The following is a 17937-nucleotide window of genomic DNA, read 5'->3' as shown; positions in this document are numbered from 1 at the left end:
CCAGAACGATCTGGGCTGGAAGGGACCTAAAAGATCAGCCTCGTTCCAACCCTCTGCCCCGAGCAGGGAAACCTCCCACTGGAATGTGATTTGCACATGGTGTGAGGTGCTTTGCACAGTAGGTGCCCTGTGGTGTCCCTTGGTTGAGGGCACCTGGAATAAGAGACCCCAGGTGTTGGGTCTCTCACCCTCTCCTGTCTCTTCCAGGTTTTCATTGTGGAATCCCTGGGGAGGAGGATCCTTCTCCTCGCCGGCTTCGCGTTGTGCTGTGCTTCCTGTGCCGTGTTAACCCTGGCCCTCAACCTCCAGGTATGTACAGATGGCTCAGGGTGATCCTCCCCAGGCATTTCTGGACTTCCCAGGGAGCAGGCCAGGGGTATATTTTGAAGTACATCTTGAAAAGCTGTGATCCTGCTTGTCTGAACACTGCTTCCAGCGTGTCACGTTCCTAATACCCCTTGCATCTGTTTGCTGGCAGCGAGGATCATTCCCAGGCTGCGATTTTGTGGCTCATTATGGACATATCTGGCATTGGAGGGCGACACTGGCTTTAGAACACCTTCAAATCTTACTACAAGTAGTGCCTCGGACGTGTTGGGGGTGTTCAGACGGGAACCACATCTAACCTGTGATTCAATCCTTCACAGACCACCGTGTCCTGGATGTCCTACCTCAGCATAGCCTGTGTCATTGTTTACATCATCGGACATGCCGTGGGACCCAGTAAGTACGCACAGCCCGTCCAGGCTGCTCCACAAGCAGGCTGAAGCCAAGGGCTATGTTCCATTTCAGCCCAAAACCTTTGTGGAGCTCATCCATGGGCACTGAATTTCACCTCTGTGTGGCCACACACCGTGCAAGTCATTTAATTGCCCTGGTTTTTTGTTTGTTTGGCTTTGGTTTTGTTCTTTTATTTAGTCCTTATTTGATTTATTGTCTGCTCCTAAACACTTAGAAACCATTGCCTGCCACTGAAATGGTTGGACCATTTTTTTTTTTTTTTTTTTGGAATGTTTTGAACATTTGAACAAATGGTTGAAATGAAAAAAAAACCCCAAAGACTGTAATTAAGAATTCAGAGTGGAGGAACTGCCCTTGGGGTTTCCAAATGTCCAAACTGCCTTCCAGGTCCGGTTCCCTCTGTCATGATCACCGAGATGTTCCTGCAGTCGTCCCGGCCTGCAGCCTTCATGGTGGGAGGGTCTGTGCACTGGCTGAGCAACTTCACCGTGGGGCTTGTGTTCCTCTACATGGAGGTGAGATACAACCCCACAGCAGGGCACAACTGCAGCTCAAGATCAGTCCCTTCTCCCCTGTTTAATCCCAAAAGCTGCAAATGCCCCTGTTGGTTCCCAGTACCTGCATGTAGGATTATATGTTAAGGGCAAGGAACTGATGTTCAATCAGCATTTTCTTATCACCCCTGTCTGCTGCACAGGCTTTAAAAGAAAGCAGTTACTTTGCCAGGTGAGTGTCTCATCCTGAACTCAGGAGTGTGGAAAAGATGGCAAATTCCCTGTCTATCTTCCCCTGGGGGATGGGAGCAGGTGTGTGTCTCAGGAGGCCAATTTTAGTTTTGATCTCTGCATCCCCCAGTTCAAACTGATCCCCATCACTGACTCGTAAACTGCAGCAGGTGCTGACTTCAGCCTCTGCAAAGGCAGCTGGTGAGCTCAGTTTGGTTTAGTTTGAATTAGCTTGATTCACCCTCCTTTTCCAGCAAATTCGTGGTGTTTCCAGTAAGCCCATGGTGGTTGTATGAGAAGACAGAATCCACCCCAACTTTGAGTTTTCAGCTCAAAATACATGCAACACCACCGTGGCTGCATCTTTTATGGCCAGTGCAGGATTCACCATGTCCCAGCCATGTAACTGCCCACCTGGAATGTTTCCCTGATCCCTGCTCTCTCCTGTCCTTGCCCTAGGCTGGCCTGGGGCCCTACAGCTTCCTCATCTTCTGTGCCATCTGCCTGGCCACTGCGCTTTACATCTTCTTCATCGTTCCCGAGACCAAGAACAAAACCTTCATGGAAATCAACAGGATCATGGCCAAGAGGAACAAAGTGGAGATTCAGGAAAACAAAGAGGAGCTGAAGGATTTCCGCACCGCCCCGGGCGGGCTGGGGGAGAGGACGATGAGCTCCAGCAGCCAGCTGTGAGCCAGCCCAGTGTCTGGCCTGGCAGGGACATCCCTCAGCATCTGTTCAGCGGGAAAACAAATCCGTTGATTCATCGTTTTTGATACTGCTCTGAGAATCATAGAATCCTTAAGGCAGGAAAAGACCTTTAAGATCGAGTCCAGGTGCAAACCTAAAACGCTGCCAACTCCACCTCTTGTCACCGGGAAAGGACAATGTCCTCAGCCAGCTCAGTTCCTGTCACCAGGTAACCAGTGTCCCTGATGTCCTGACTGACACACCTCGGGAGACACAGGCCAGCCCTGGGGCTGGGTTTGGGTCAGGCACGTGCAAGGAGTGCACCACACTCCTCTGAGGAACTGTCACTCGTGTATTTGAGGGTCCAGCATGGGGAAACTGAAGTTAAATTGTTATCTGAGGGTGCTGCCCTCTGTTTTGAAAAAAGCTGAATTGCTGAACAGCCTGGTGTGGATTTGGTGGTGTTGATGGAGAGCCCATGGTTGACTTTAACCTTAGAAAATTGGTTTTATACCTGCCCTCAAATTTGTGATATAGGTGTTGGAAAAGAAACTGTTTTCATCTTCTGTCTCTACATCCCTCACAGAAGAGAAGGCAAAGGGCTGTCCCTGGATTGCACAGGAGCTGCTCTACATCCCTTTTCCTCTGCGATGTGTCTGCAGGGGAAAGGTGCTGAGTTGATGGTGGCAAACAGAAAGAAAGACTTGCAGGGAGGATGGTGAGAAAGTGAGACTTGGGTGAAGGATGGGACAGAAATTTTATTTGAGAAAGTGGCTCCTTTGACCAAGGAGAGCAGCTCTTTGGCACGAAGGATCTAGGTCGGGGGATCTAAAATTCCTGCGAGGGGTGTGACAGCCCAAGGTGCTGGACTGTGCCTCAAGTTCTGCTGTTCTTTGCCTCTATCCCACCGAGGGAGGCTTTGCTCTCTTGGACAGACACTCTGGAGCAGCAGCAGGTGCACGGTGAGCCCACCACAAAGCAGAGGGAGAAACAAGCCAATAATCCCAATTCTTCTCAGTTTCCCCAGCAGGCAGTTCAGATTCTTCTGATGCCTTAATTAAAAAAAAAAAAAACAACCAACCAGCAGCTGGGAATCACTGGCAGCTGGTGTCAGCCTCCAGAACCACCCCCCCGAGGAGGGCCATGGGGGTTTGTCCCCAGGCTACCACATCCCCCTTCGGCCGCCCCGGCTTGCACAGCGCGAGCGCCCGAACCTCGGCAGGGCTCAGAACGTGGCTCCACAGGTTCACCTGAGCCATCCACCCCACAAACCCGTTGGAGAACGTCCCAAGGAGAGTGTCTCTGTCTTTCCCGAGGACGAGCATCCCTCCGGGCTGGCTCACGTAGCCCTTCTGGACGCTCACCGCCTTGCCGGCCGCTCCGTTGAGCCACACGTTGGCCGTTCCGGGCTGGGAGGCCCACGCCAAGCAGTAGTGCAGCCAGTTCTGGGCCTTGTGGTGCAGGGGGAAGCTGATGGAATGGCCTCCTATCCACAGTCCCACCTCTGTGCCCAGGGTCACCACCAGCTCGTTGTCCCTCTCCTGGGTGGAGTAGGACAGGACGGTCTGGCTCCCGGAGTGCTGGGATCTGGCCCAGAAGCACAAGGTGAAGGCTTGGAGAGACATGGCACGGAGGGGATGGACATCCACAAAGCTCTCAATGTTTTCCACAGGGAAGTAGAAAGCTGGAAAAGCGCTGGGTTTAATACCTGGAAGAAGCAAAAACCACTGCTTCCATTTCCTGCCGTGCCTGTAAATAAACCCAAATCCTGAAGAATTGCACCCATAGTCTGAGCTGTCTTGAGCCACAGTTACTGGTGTGTGTTGTGCCAACAGGGAAAGGGCTTGCAACGATGAAAAACTGAGCTCCCCCACCCAGCTGTTTGGGAAAATTGCTTTTTTCTCCCTCCTTCTTTCTCTTTTTCTCATCCTGCATAAAACAGAGGTGATGATTATTCATCCTGGGGGAACTGTGAGCTTAAACATTTCACTGCTTGTAAAAAATGTGCTCACACGTTGCAGGAGAAAGCTGCAGTTGCTGTGGGAGTATCTAGATCAGGGCTGGCCACAGCAAAACTCTAACTGAAGAATTTCCATCAGCAGGCCTAGATATGGAACAAAATTCTGCCTGCACGTATCAGTACCCAACCTGTCAATGGTTTAGGCCATCAAGGTCAGCAGGGCATGGGCTCTTCCTTCTCCCAAGGTAAGCTGGACTACATAGCTGTGTGTCCTTACCTGTGTGGCTCACTCCATTCAGCAACTCCGTCTTCATGTCTTGGAGCTGTGCCTGGATTTGATCCAGTCTGAGGGTGAACTCCTCTGGATGGCATTGTGCTAGAGCAATCAGACAGCTCAATTTACAGAAGGCCAGGACACCTACACACGGTAGATCTTCTAGTTCGGGGAATACCTTTGTTTTGAAACGCAGCATCTCTCCTCTGTGTGGTGCCAGCCTGGCTGCTCACACACCTCACCCACTTGGGTGCAGACACACCCGAGCTGAGGACCCTAATGTGGTGCCACCTATCACCAGGTACCCTGGACATGTGTGTGACAGCCAAAACTGTCAAAACACAGGCTGGCACACACCCTGCAGCCACCACTGCACCCTCAGGGGCCAAGTGTGTTGGCAGGGAAAGAGGAGGCGCGCAGGGGACATCTCCACCCGCGTGGGGACACCGCTGCTCCTGGGAAAGCCGATCTCCAGCACACCTAAACTCGCAGCTGAACGCCTTTCCACGCAGGATTCTTGCCCCTCCCCAGGTGAGCCCAAGTCCTGCCTGCTGAGCCCTTACCTTGGGGGGGTCTGGCTCTGAAGGAGGACTCCACCACCCTCCCGTGGAGGGGCTGGCCGTGCCGGTAGTCGTTGCGCAGGGTCCTGTTCTCCCAGTCCAATAAGGTGTTCTCCAGCAGGCTGATCTGGCAGGAACACAGGCATCTTTAGGAGGGCAGTGGGAAGGGGCTGTTGCACCTAAAAAAAGCGCAGGGAAGATCCTGCAGCTCAGGATTAAACTGAGCAACCTGTTCCAGAGGGATCCTCAGGGCCTCTAACCGGGCATTAGCAAGGGAAAGGAATGGAATGTGAGGGCTCTTATCAGCTAATTCATGATAAAGATATTTTGCCTGAGGGAAGTTCTGAACACCTGATGGTAATGCATGCATGGAGATTTTTGCTGGTGTGCTGTAGCTTTCTCACAAGTGCCTTCCAGCCTTCCCCCTGCCAGAAAGAGTATTTCTTTTTCAAAGAGAACACAGCGACCCTCCCCTGCTGGAGTCTCGATTTTATCTTGCTCTTCTCCTAGAAGAAAATGTTTCTGATGCTTCTTTATTGAATTAAAAGCAATGTAAGTCTAAACAAGGAAAAACCCTGAAATACTGTATAAAAACGTGACAGTTATTCTGTAATTAATGTTATGAATGGCTCTTTTGAGGTTGTTTTGGGTTTTTTGGGGGGGACTCTCTTACAGCAGTTTTTGCCTTGTTGATTCTGACTGGCCTCTTCATTTTTATAGTGCTTCAGGGTGAGTTTAGAGAGCTTTGTTATCAGTCACCAGACCTGCTGCTCTACAGCACCTGACCCTTGCTGTGATGTGGCACCATGGTGTCATCACAGCCACCTGTAATTCCAGTTGCTTAGGAATCTATCCCAAACTGAGACATGCCACGTTATCTCACCTGTCAGGCTGTTCCCAAAATCACTGGAGGGCAGAAAAGGAAAGGTGAAGCACAGAGGAAAGAGCAGCTGGTGACAGCTACCACTTACCTGTGTGTGTGACAAGACAATGGGAGTGTGGAAGATGGTCCAGATCACACTCTCAGAGCAGGGTGGGGTTGTCAGGGAGCCCTGGTACCTGTAGAAGTGTGAGAGGTTTTCTGGCAGCATGGCTTGGACATCCAGAGAGCTGAGCTTCGTTGATTGACCTCCAAAGGGGAGCAGAGAGGCAACATTAGCAACTAATGGGGAGTGAAGAGAGAGGTGGGAGCGCTGTCAGAGCTGGGGTTGGCAAAGCCCTCTGCCCAAAGCACTGGTTTTTGAGGCCTCTGGCAGAAGGGATGGAGATGGAGAGGAAGGAATGGTCCTTTCAGTGGATCCAGGTCTGTCATTTGGAGGTACCTGGGTCCTGGGGGTGGTGGGCACCTTCACCCCAGTGCTCTGCCAGCACCTGCTGGTCCTCCCAGGAAGCAGAGAGTATTAGTGGGTGTACAGACTGCAGGGAGCTGCTCTTTGGTGCTGCAGACCTACCGGGAGTCTATTTACTGCTGCCTTGAGCACCTTCCCCCCCTCACCCCGCTGCTGTTGGAGCCACGTGGGCAGGGATGGCGTGGAGTTGGGCACAGCTGAGGATGCTCAGCCATGGGACTGCCAGCAAAGCAGCAGGAAAATGTCTTTTCCCCAGACCCAGCACCTACAGACAGGCTCTGAGAATGTCAGGGATGGAGAAAGGCATTCCCTGGTCTTACCTGCAAACCTGATTCTTCCCAGCTTGGAGATGAACTCACTGTAGTAGGTGTTCTCAAAGTGCCCATCCTAAACACAGCACAGAAACCTTGATCAAAAGCTTTGTGACCTGCCTGTCCTTTCGCTCTGCTGATCAGCTGGGGGGACTAATTGATGATTTGGGGGATAAAGAGAACAAATGCTACGGCAGATCTGATGGGCTGGACAACGCTGGGCATTCCACTTACCTCATAGAGGAAGGCCAGCACAGCCAGCCCGTTGGGTTTGTCCTTGGCTTCCTCAAAGCTTGAGTAGTCAGCAGAGTTGTAATGGACAATGTGCAGCTGGCAGGAGAGAGAAGCTCATTCAGCAGCAAGTGATGAGGGGCCCAGGGCAGACTGCAGGGAGGGTCACCATCCCAATTCCTGCTGCTTGTGCCTCACAGCACAGTCAAGGAGACCTTTGATTTAACAGGTCTGTGATGAATATGCTCACGTACCTCTGCAAAGTACCTCATCCCATCTATGGTGTGCTCTGAGCCACTGGTCTCCAGGTCCAGGCCACCCCAGTGCAGGTGCATCTGGACAGCCGTGTACAGGCCTGGGAGCCCTCTGGAGATGTTCATGGTGGGTGGCAGATCGATCTGAACTGGGAAAAAAAACCCCACCAGGATTAGAGGCAGCCACCCCACTGCTGTAGATCCCCTGACAGGGCCTGGTGCTCCCTGCAGCACCACCCTCTGACATGAGCAGGCACAGCTGGGGAACCAACTCCAGTGTGGAAGGGAAAATGCTGAGCCTAAAGCTGGATGTGCTTAAAATCCTTCCTGAGCTCAGGCTTGTGCCCCACACAGCTCCCACCAGGGGCAGTAGCTGTGCCTGCAGACTCTTCCTCCCTCTGAGCAGCTCTGGCTCTGTCATTAGGCTCTAATAAAGGTGCTTTAGTGATCAGCCCTTGCACAGCACAGTCACTTCTCGCTGGGCTCTGCAGAGATTTAACTACTTCCTTTCCAAGGAAGAAAAGGGGAATATGGGTGAGACGTTTGGGTTTGGCTCCTGAGAGTCTGCAAGGAGAGTCCTGCTGAGAAATCCACCTCCTGCCCCTTTCAGATCTGCTGAGTGTTTTTCCCTAAAAGATTCTGCTGCCCTGTCCCCTCTCACTGAAGCCAGTAGAAAAACCCAGCCTGACTCACAGGAGCTGTGAATGGGGACAGCTGTTTTGTCTCGGTGCTTTGGGAAACTGCCCTGCATCAGATAATCATTGTTGGGAAGTAACAAAGGAACAGGCAAATACACACACAAGGGGGGCAGAAAAGCTAAACCTGCAAGAATTAATGTATAGGCAGGTCAGGGCAGCAGTGCTGACACAACTGAGTCTGTGTGGGCCACAAACAGGCACTTTGTCTCTCATCACTTCATCTCCTTGCTCTCACACCGCATTTCTCTCTCTCTGTTACAGAGGGGAAGAAAGGGCTGTCGTGCAGGATTAAAGAGCTACGAGTTTTATGTTTCAATCACCTTCCCAACACCGCTCAATTCTCTCCCCACTGCAGCCATTGGAGAATCAAATCCTCTCGTTGCTCATCTGTAGTCCAAAAGCATTATCCCAACAGTACCAGCTGATGAATTATTTAGACAGTGAATTACAGATTGCAGCAGGGGAATCTGGGATCTCCTAAATTACAAGCCTTGCCCTGAAACTGTGTGGCCGAAGGCCAGGCTTTTAACCTGCGCTGTGCTTCCTTTTCCCTTGCTGAGACCCAAGATACCAGTCCTCTGGCTGTGAGAAAGGGATTCCTCTGTGTTGTACTTTGGGTGACCTACATCTAAATGAACTTGGGATGCAAAGGTTTCCATTCCTGTCACTTCTAACTAATGCACAGGGCCAAAAGATGCATTTTTTTAATGCAGAGAGGAGTCAGCATGCCCCAAATAAATCCCACGCATTGCTGTAGTCCTGTTGTCTTGGAGCACGTTAAAAGAAAGGATCAATCTAGAATGCTCTGTTTGCATTTTATCCCCTTTTCAGGTCTGACAGAGAAAATATCTTGCAGGAACCTAACTGCTTGTTATTTGTCTGGTTTATATATGTATTTCTGGAGAGCCTTCCTGGGTGATTGGGCAAAACAGCAAAACTAGGGGAGGGGAACCAAGTGAGATGGCAAAGTGAGGTGAGTTAAAAAAAAATAAATAAAAAATAGGGCATTGTCTGCGAATAGCATTTGCATCAGTTAAAATGAGAAGTGTCCCTGCACTGCCATGAGCCTGACACCACCACCCCCAGCCTTACCAGAGTGACCATTGTTGGTCATCTTGAAATCCCCCTGCAAAGGCCCGTCGTAACCATTGAGCTCCAGCTCCAGCAGCAGGGGGTTGTACCTCACTTTCTTCCTCTGGATGTCAATTGGAGATTGGTGCTTGCCAGCACAGTCTGGAAAGTGCTTCCCCCAGTGCTCTTCATCCAGCTCTCCTTCTGCCAGCAGGGGAAGCAAGGCGAGGTTACAGGGACGTGGTGAGGAGCCGGGGGAACTCCCCTCATTTGCCAGCAGGAAACGTCAATCTAATTATTGTAACACCGGGAGCTGCAGCCCTGAAAGGTTGCTTTGCCTTCCCCGGAGTGAAAATACACATTACTCTGTCTGCAGGACGGCTGTGCTGCAAAGTGAGAAACCTGCATTGCAGCAACAGAGACTGAGCCTCCACCAGAAGGGGAGCAGCGTTTACATGGAAATGGGGATTTAAATGGGGCTCAACTGCCAAAGGTGTGGAAGTCTGTTCTCAACCACTGCGAGTGAATAGGATCAGGGCAATAGGCAGGAAGACTCTTCTTAGGATCAGGAAGTGGCAGCAATTTGCTGTTTTTAACTGGGGAAAGAGCGATTGCAATAGTGCAATTCATCCAGCAGATAGCCTTTGTTTTAGCTTGATTATCAGCCCACCCAAGACCATAAAGGGATTAACATTTACTTCAGCGAGCCCTGCAATCAACTCCCCGAAACAAACGCGATTGTGATAAAATTTCATGAAAAAATATAAATACCCAAATAAGCACTTAGTGCTCCGTACTGCCTGGCACGTGACAATAAAATAAGCAGCAGGCAGAACTTAAAGCTTTTCCTTCCAGGATCATCCAAAGGGCAGCTTTTCTTCGAACACAAGTAAAGATTTCGCCCATTGTTTGAAACCTCGTTGTGCTGCCAACCCTGACAATGTGTCCTGACCACACAAAGGAGCAAAAAGGGGTGACATTGAAGAGAATCACTTTCAAGACACAGAGGCATCAATAAAGTGGAATAAATTAGCTGCTCTGTGATCTTTCGCCAAGGGAGAGTCAAGCTGAGCGTTGCTCTTGCAGCACAAAAGGGAAGGGAGCGTCTTCAGCTGCAGCGACCCCAAACCAGCCTCATTTTCCCTCACCTTTGTAAGTCCAGTGCACCAGGTGAGAGCAGCTCAGGGGCAGCAGGAGCAGGGGGAAGAAGGCAGCTGGGAGCCACATGTCTTCTTGCTGCACCTGCAGGGACACCCAAGGTGGGGAGAGCTTTAAAAAAACCCTCAGGAGGCGAAAATACCCATTTCCTCCAGGCCTGGCCTCTCCAACACCCACCGTGCCCTTCTCCTCACCCAGCCAAAACAATGACAGCAAGCAGTGCCACAGAGATAATATATTTGGGCAGTCAGCTTTATTGCCTCTCTTAACTAAGCTGTGCCTGCAAACGGGACAGGTTTCCCCCCCCCTTGATGGCCAACGCTGATCCGAGTCGCTGTCTGACCACTTTTCCTGTCCATTCATTCCTGATGAATAGGTCGAAAAGCTTCGTTGCAAGTATCGGTAAAACAGTGCTTTGTAAGCAAAAAACAAAACAAAACAGCACAGACCTCAAACACTGTCCTGAGACAGCCAACTGTTTCCTCCTTACCCAGAGGCAGAAGGAATTTAAGGGAGCATTCACAATCTTATTAGAAATCAAACCTGCAGACACTTTGCTCCTGGGAAAATCAGAGTTTTGAGGCCAGGTTTAAAAGGGCTCCACACCCCCAAGCCTTCAGAATTCAAAGCATTTTGCTTTCAACACCTTCCCTCCTGACTGCAAATCTAGTTTTGAATGGGGAGGGATTTGCAACCTTTGAAAAATTCAGAGCTCTCCAAAAAAAACCCCACATTTAGACTGTTGAAAGATATAGGTGTGATAGGAGAGAGCGGAACACTGATGGCTTTCTAAAAAACATACAGGAATTCAAATAAGAACCAGCAGGTGACAGGTGTCTAAATGCTCTCGTGGACTTCAGTAGCTGCTCTGTGCATCTTCAGGCATTTGATTTCATTAAAAAGGTGTCCCAAGCAATAAGTGCCTACAGTCCAGTAATAAAGTCACTTGGCAGAACAGGGGGCAGCCCATGGATCCTCTCCCTGCCTTTTGGTAAGGCAAAACGCCATTCCATGTGAAAAACCTTCTCTTCCCTCCATGAATGTCACACCACCAGCAGCCCTTCCTGCCCAGCAGTGCCATCCAACCCACAAACCCACGGCTTGACAACAAAAGGGAAGCAGAAATCTCACAAGGACGGAATTTTCACCTGGCACTGAGAAGGGCACACAGCTTCCCCCTCCAAAGTCAGCACAGCTTTGCTGTTGGTTGCAGGTGGCAGGCAGAGATACCAAACATTTGGCAGGAGGGCAAACTGAGATCAGTGCAACCTCAGCACTTGTGTCTACAACGTCCCTGCCACTCGCAGTAAGGTTTGTAGTTATTTTCAGGAGCAAGGAGAGAGACTTTCAGCAGCAAGGCAGTTTTTGGTCGGTCAGAGGCAGCAATGAGGTGAGTTCCAGGGCTGAGGGTCACACTGAGGGGATCCTGAGCTCAGACACAGCCGAGTGGCAGTTTGGGTGGCAGTTTGGGCAGGTAGGGCACTGCAGTTTGCTCAGTTGCTGGTCGTTAAACTCGCTGAGAGAGCTCAAATGTGGTGCCTTCCCCCAGATGCTGTGACCCAAACAGAGCTCCCAAAAAAAACATGCAAAAAAACCCTCCCGTGTAGCTGTCCAGGCTTGAGGCTGAGGGAGTGCCTGGAGCAGGGATGGCAGCAGCAGCAGCTGGGTTTGCACAGGCTGGACAACTTGCCCAGTCTGGCAGCAGGGTTATGAGATGAAGTAGAAAGAAAGGGCTGAGAAGCATCAGAGAACAAGAAAGGGAGACTGAGTGGTGAGACTGAGCCAGAACCTCACCACCCTCACAGGACCAGCTACCAGAGACAATTCAAGATCAAGGGAATCATCTTTCCATCCCCCAGCAAGGAGCAATTCAGCAGCAAGAGCCACAGGTGAGCTACAGATTGCACGGGACCTTAGATTTCCAGGATTAGGCTGAGTTGAAGGACAGAGGAAGGTTTTTTTATTCATCTCTGCAAGTGAATTGTTAATGTGAAAAGGCCTTTCCTGGTCTAATGGTTTGTGCAGTGCATGTTTAATCTTTGGGAACTGCTGTAATATTGAGCTGATTAACCAAATGTGGTTTTTTTCCTGTTCTCCTCTGAAGAAGTCATTTATTCTGACAGTTGCACTGAACTGTGTAAGGACTAAACTAAGCAAACATGCCCTGCAATGCACTTCTTAATCCTTGTGTATCCAGTTGGGTAAATAGGCTTTGAAATTAGCTGAGGGAGAAATTTTGGGGGGTTTATACCTCTTTGCACTTCGGGATTCCACACAGCAGCACAGGAGGGTGCGAAGAAGAGTCAAGCACAGGAGGTCACCTCTGCACCGAAAACACCCCTCCTGTCAGCTCCCTGTGTGCACCAGGAGAGTGGAAATGGATGGCACACAGTGACAAGCTGTTTCCCTTGCCTGTGCTTTATTGATCAGCCAGCCCAGCCCACACAAAGGATTTGGAACAAAGCCCATTCGGGAACGTACCAGTGCCAGGAAACCGGAGATGACAGCGAATTAATTTTTAACGGAGCTTTTGCAACATTTGTGCCGTTTCACTCGACATCAGCAGGAGCTGTGGGCGCTCAGCACAACCTAAACCCACATCTGTTAGCTCGAGGGAGCTTCCCTCAAATCAGTGCCTGCTTTGGAAGGCCAGGTTGGATGGGACCCTGAGAAACCTGGGCCAGTGGAAGGTGTCCCTGCCCATGGCAGGGGGTTGGAACTGGATGATCTTTAGGTCCCTTCCAACCCAAACCATTCCGTGATCCTATGAAGGCACAGCAACCTGGGGAGAGGATTTGCTAAGGGCACAAAGCATGGATTTGTTTCGGAGTCAGGACAGAGCAACGATTTTAATGAAGTTCTTCAAATGTATTTGGCTATTCAGCTTCTAAGTACAAGCTGAATATTATGGAAGTCCTTCCTCTGTAAAAAGTATTGCACACATCAGCCACTGCCTGTTGGTTCTTGGAGCCTCTTTAGCCTGTGTGGAGTTAAACCTGGCTGGGATGAGGCTTGTCTTAGTCAGCTCTTTTGCTACCCCAAAATAATTGCTGGGGAGAAGCAGGGACACAGTGCTCAGGAACTCCAGACAGCACAGCAGGACCGTGCTTGAGATAAACTGGGGGTTTACAGGTGAAGACTGTGGGTCTGACAGCACCCAGATTTAGCCAGTGAGAAGATCTAAAGCTGAGCATCTCAGCCATGGATATTCTTGGCACTGTTTCTTCCCAAAGGCAGGCTGCTTTCACACAGACTTCAGCCTCCCCCCTCCCGCCTCGACTACAGTAGGAAATAAGCCTTTTATCCCACATCATTGGCTTCCATGCACTTCACTTTTATCTCTACAGTTTTCCCTGACTCTTTGCCATCTTTTAAATCCTGCTTCTCCCAGGCTATTCTCCTCGCTGGCCTTAAAGCTCAGCTCAAGTCTGACATTTGGAGTATTGGGAGACACATTAAAACCTTGAGATGGCATTGAAGTGGCTGGCTCAAAACCTCAGCGCTCCTTTGACCCAGAACTTGAAAGGGTTAACTCCTCTCCCTCTGAATCAGCAGGAATTTCCTCAGGAATTGCAGTAATAGCTGCATCACTCCCCAGTCCAGCAAACACTGGTGCAGGCACAGGGCTGTTTGATGTGAGATGGACAGATTGCCTTCAGTCAGGCTATCTGGGTTTTCCTAAGTGAGTCTAAAGCCTCTTCAAACAGAGGTCTGTCTGCTGAGGTCGTGCTGGATGAGTGAAAGTATCCAGAGCCGACACAAGTTTTATGAAAGACCCAAATCAGCCAGTGCAGGCAGGCCCAGACCCATGAGTAAAGCTGGCAACAGCTGGCAGATTGAAACAGGAGATTCTTTTGTGCAGAGATTCCTGTAATGTTTTCACATCTTCCTTCCAAAACTTGCCCTCATTCCTTTGAAATTTTGCACGTGGGGTTTCTCCCCCCCCCTCCTTTTGCCCCCCACCCCTGGTTTTTAAGTACTTCCAGAGATCACAGAGGTAGAAAAGTGCTGGAATTCATTTCTCCAGTTCACACAATCCCTTTGGACCTCCTTCATCCTATATGATATTTTGATGTGTTTGACTGAATTTAAGCACAGAATCACAGAATGGTTAGGCTTGGAAGGGACCTTAAAGATCATCCAGTCCAACCCTCTGCCATGGGCAGGGACACCTTCTTACCTTCTACTGCTACAAATTCTGACACACTTACTGATTCTACTGAAGCTTTGTGGTAGAAATGGGCTTTGAGGCAATCAGACACCAGAGATTTACACCAGTGCTCCTAAAAGCAGGGTTTGCCCATTTTGAAGCAGAGAGGTTCCCTCTGCGGATTCCATTTCACGCTCTAACAGATCTCAGCATTATCCACCTGCAGTTCATTGTCAGCCTAAAATTTCCTTTTGCTCAGTTTCAGCCAATTACTCTTAGTTATAGCTATAACCCTTGGATTATCTTAAAATAGTTTGCCCTTTTTAATGTTCACATCACTTCTGGGGTGTTTCTCACCTCACTGCTCCGTGGGCACGAGCAGCTTTTCACTCTGTTTTCCCCAAGGTGGAGAAAAGGACAAGGTGATGCTATAAAAAGCAGAGAACATGGTCAAATAATCCCTCTTTGTTTTCATCTCCAGGAAATGTAATTCCAGGTCTTGTGATGTCTCTATAAGGGCTGCTCTATGGACTTGGCTGAAAGTGGTTTCATGTTCTGGATCTCCTCAAAAGACTTGGAAAAAAAAAAACAAAATGTGAAGGGGGGATCAGGAAGGGGGAGGTCAAACTTCCCTCTGCATTCAGAGTGAGGAGCACAGGAATTTTGCCTGAAGGTGGGGATCGAAGGAGTGCTGTAGAGAGGGGGGCCTTGAGGAAATGATTCCCTCATTCCAGGGCCCTGTGCTGTGCACTGGATGGTGGTGAGATAGAAAGGGGATAATTAAGTGAAAAAGCAGCCTGTCAGCACGTGCAAATACCTGTTGGCCTTTCCCCTGCTGTTGGTGTTTTACACATACCTCCATCTCCTCCCCGTTTTGCTCCTGACCTCCCGGTGTAATGACAGGCACAGGAAGCACAGTTGCTGCTCAATCTCTCTGAAAATCAACATTAGCAGAAGCCCCCGAGCCCCTTGCCAAACAAATGCTGTGCACAGGACGAGTAAAGGCTCTGGAAATTGCTGCTGCCCATTGCTGGGTAAGCACTTTTCCTTTCTGCTTTCAGCTGCATTGTGTGTTGAGCAGCTGTGACATCCAGTGGCCAAACACAATAAGGTTTGGGTCCGGTACAGACCTCTTCATACGTGGTAACAATAACAGAGCCCTGCCATGGCACTTTTCATCTTCAAAGAGCTGGATAAGCACGAATTCATTAACCCCTACCCAGCTCAGCGGGGCAGAGCAGTGTAGTGATCCCAAAAGTGCACGTGAGAGGGGGGATGCCACTCTCCCAGCTCTCCGAAAGCACAGCAATCAGCTCTCTGGGGAGGTGGAGAGCCTGCTGTAGGACCAGAGTGCAGGACCTTCAGCCAGCAGTGCAAAGAGAAGCTGCTGAGAGAGAAAGGATCAGAAAGGTGCAACTCATTCAGCACCTGATGGGGAGGCCACACCCGAGGGAAGGGTTGTGCTCCTTTTCCCAAGAGCAAGAAAATCCGCGGTCAGGGAGTGGGGAAAGCTCTGTGAGGGGACACAGGAGCAGGGCTGGTTTGGAAGAGATCCTTTGTTAGAGGACTGGCCTGAGGAAAAAGCTTCTGCAGAGATTCTCTGAACATGCCAGAGGACTTTGCTGATGGATGTGGAAGGTGGGGAAGGCAGCACGAACATGGATTTGGGTTAAGAAATTCCGTGGTGGACCCAAAGCAATGTGACTGTCAGGAGATCCCAGCAGTTCACTGTGATTCTCTGTCGTGGCAGGTGAATTGGAAGATAGAGAAACCAAGAAAACAAATCATGGAAAGGAGGAGCTGGGTGTCCCCCACGGAACAGGGCACCCCAGGTGGGTGTTACCACATCTGTTCCAGTGGCTCCTCACCAGTGCACTCTGCCAGCTCAGGACAGGAGGAAGATGACAGGAGCTGAAAGTCATTCCCATGAGAATGAGGTGGATTTTTAAGACAACATGAAGGAGATTTAAATCCTCCTGTCTGTGTTGTACCTGTTCTGTGGCGAGAGAATCCTGCTTGATAACTCCTGTGCTTTACATAAGTATTTTGCACTCGTTAAGAAAACAAATGAGTTGTTATTGGGTTAATCATACTGGGGTGTTTTTTTCAGGTTTCCATTAAAAAAGAACCCCAAACCTAAATACCAGATATAATTTCTTAATGGCTAATCAACTCCAAGCATACTTTCCCCTTTATAGCAGATTATATCTCAAAGAAAGGGAGGGCCCTGCTCAGCAGGGAGCCTCAGACACTCCTGCAAGAGGCAGTGCAAGACTTGTACACTGGCCTCTATAGAGGATATTACTTAATGGTTTCACCATGGTTGGAACAAGCAGCTACGGCCTTTGGATCCACAATTCCTGGCAATTAATATCCAGCTGGTTTAAAAGCTTTCAGTCTCACTTCAAATCACCATATCAGATCATCAGCTGCTGGGAAATGTACTCCCTGGTATTAGCACTCTGGATTTGTGCATTGGTTGCCTTCCAAACAACCCTTCCCCATCCCCTGAAAACAGATGTAGTGGCTGTATGTGCAGGTTGGGATTTACAGTAGTTAAAAAGTAGTAGATGTTTTTCCTCTTTGAGCCATCTTACCTGCTCTTCTTTTGTTGTTGTTGTTGTCATGGTTGTTGTGCGTGAATGTTCCATTTTAAATAAAACATTTTCAAAACATTCAGCCCTTATTTACTCAGGGAGGTGGATGACTGACCCATGCTACATATTCCTAGCTGCACACAGCCCACAGTGTGCCACAGTGCCACTTCTCAAACGTGGACTAACCAGTCCATCTCTAAAAACCCTGAGAGAGGGGAGCAGAATTAAGAGAAGTGCTGGAAATTAAAAGCATTAAGAAAGACGTCAGGTCTGTCACCTGCAGCCATTTCATTATTCATGTACCTAAAGACCGTGGTGGTTCATGGCAGAGAGGAGCTGGAGGACAAAGGCATGACAGAAAAGGGGGATGAGAAGCGAGAGGGAAGGATGTAAAATCAGAGCAAGTTTGGAATGCCTGGAAGAAAACACCTTAAGCAGTCATCCAGCAACTTAACAGACACCCAGAAACAGCATCATTCAGAGCCTGCTGTTACCTTTCCAATGGATGCTCCTTAAAATACCAGGATCTGCTGAGCCAACGAAGAGGAGAAATCTGAGTGACAGAGTGCTGAGTTCTGCATGTGATGGCTTTCCCCTGGAGATCTCCACTCGGCTGTGCTGACGTGGGAAGCCTCGTTCCCTGAGATGCAGGGCTGCTGTTCCGCAGGATCCTGCTCCAAACCCCAGCAGGCTGGCACTTGTCGGATGGAGCAGGTGAGGGTGGTGCACAGACACATGTCCTTCAGGTGTTCTGTGAGGCACTGGGGAGGGAAAGAGGAGTCCCTGAGAATTCAGGAAGTGCTTTCAAGGTGCTACAAAAGCTCACGCCCTGGAATGCGCCCTGTGCTGCTAATGGGCATTAAGCACATTAAGGCAAACAAGTCCTGATCTGTGGTGGTTCTGCTCCCTGCCTTGGCATCCTCAGCTGCTTGAACCGGTGATTTCACACTCTGCAGAGCTCATAACCTGCTTTAAGCAGGGAAAGGAAAGCCTGGCCCAGTCAGCTGCTGTGCTCACCAGCGTGTCTCGAGCCATCAAAAAACTTACACCCTCACGCTTGGGGTTTTACCTGTAAAGCACAAGGAGCGACCAGGCCTTGCAGCAGAGGGGATTCTGATCACGAGAGCTGTTCTCCATCTCTGGGTGGTGGATGCCTGTAAGCCAGACC

General features: G+C 49.9%; 3 protein-coding genes across 5 annotated transcripts in view; 2 read left to right on the top strand and 1 right to left on the bottom strand.

Moving 5' to 3' along the window:
- SLC2A5 (solute carrier family 2 member 5) overlaps nucleotides 1-2601 on the top strand; it is a 9647-nt gene extending 7046 nt beyond the window's left edge. The window contains exons 9-12 of one of the 2 annotated variants that reach the window (XM_027882474.1): nucleotides 208-309; nucleotides 648-723; nucleotides 1129-1256; nucleotides 1926-2601. In XM_027882474.1, coding sequence (XP_027738275.1) covers nucleotides 208-309; nucleotides 648-723; nucleotides 1129-1256; nucleotides 1926-2159 — 540 coding nt within the window. In that variant the 3' untranslated portion in view covers nucleotides 2160-2601. The remainder of the gene's footprint in view (nucleotides 1-207; nucleotides 310-647; nucleotides 724-1128; nucleotides 1257-1925) is intronic. The other variant, XM_027882475.1, reaches the window with a different exon arrangement.
- Nucleotides 1-4791, top strand: part of GPR157 (G protein-coupled receptor 157) — a 25077-nt gene extending 20286 nt beyond the window's left edge. The window contains exon 6 of the mRNA XM_027882477.1: nucleotides 4781-4791. The gene's annotated coding sequence lies outside the window, so the exon portion shown is untranslated. The remainder of the gene's footprint in view (nucleotides 1-4780) is intronic.
- Nucleotides 2895-17937, bottom strand: CA6 (carbonic anhydrase 6). 2 transcript variants are annotated; one of them, XM_027882473.1, is made up of 10 exons: nucleotides 17264-17937; nucleotides 10013-10106; nucleotides 8886-9068; nucleotides 7096-7244; nucleotides 6845-6940; nucleotides 6620-6686; nucleotides 5922-6079; nucleotides 4954-5077; nucleotides 4394-4492; nucleotides 2895-3864 (listed from the first exon to the last, which is right to left on the bottom strand). In XM_027882473.1, exons 2-10 carry the CDS (start codon nucleotides 10089-10091, stop codon nucleotides 3251-3253), a joined length of 1569 nt encoding a protein of 522 aa, XP_027738274.1. In that variant the 5' UTR covers nucleotides 10092-10106; nucleotides 17264-17937; the 3' UTR covers nucleotides 2895-3250. The 2 variants fall into 2 exon arrangements, with proteins under 2 accessions (XP_027738274.1, XP_027738273.1); XM_027882472.1 differs by lacking the exon at nucleotides 17264-17937 and adding an exon at nucleotides 11171-11207.

This window comes from Empidonax traillii, unplaced genomic scaffold, assembly GCF_003031625.1.
Source record: "Empidonax traillii isolate 1590-97213 ecotype Southwest subspecies unplaced genomic scaffold, ASM303162v1 scaffold106:size2091409, whole genome shotgun sequence".
Classification (NCBI taxonomy): Eukaryota; Metazoa; Chordata; class Aves; order Passeriformes; family Tyrannidae; genus Empidonax; species Empidonax traillii.
This window is presented reverse-complemented; position numbering and strand designations above follow the sequence as displayed.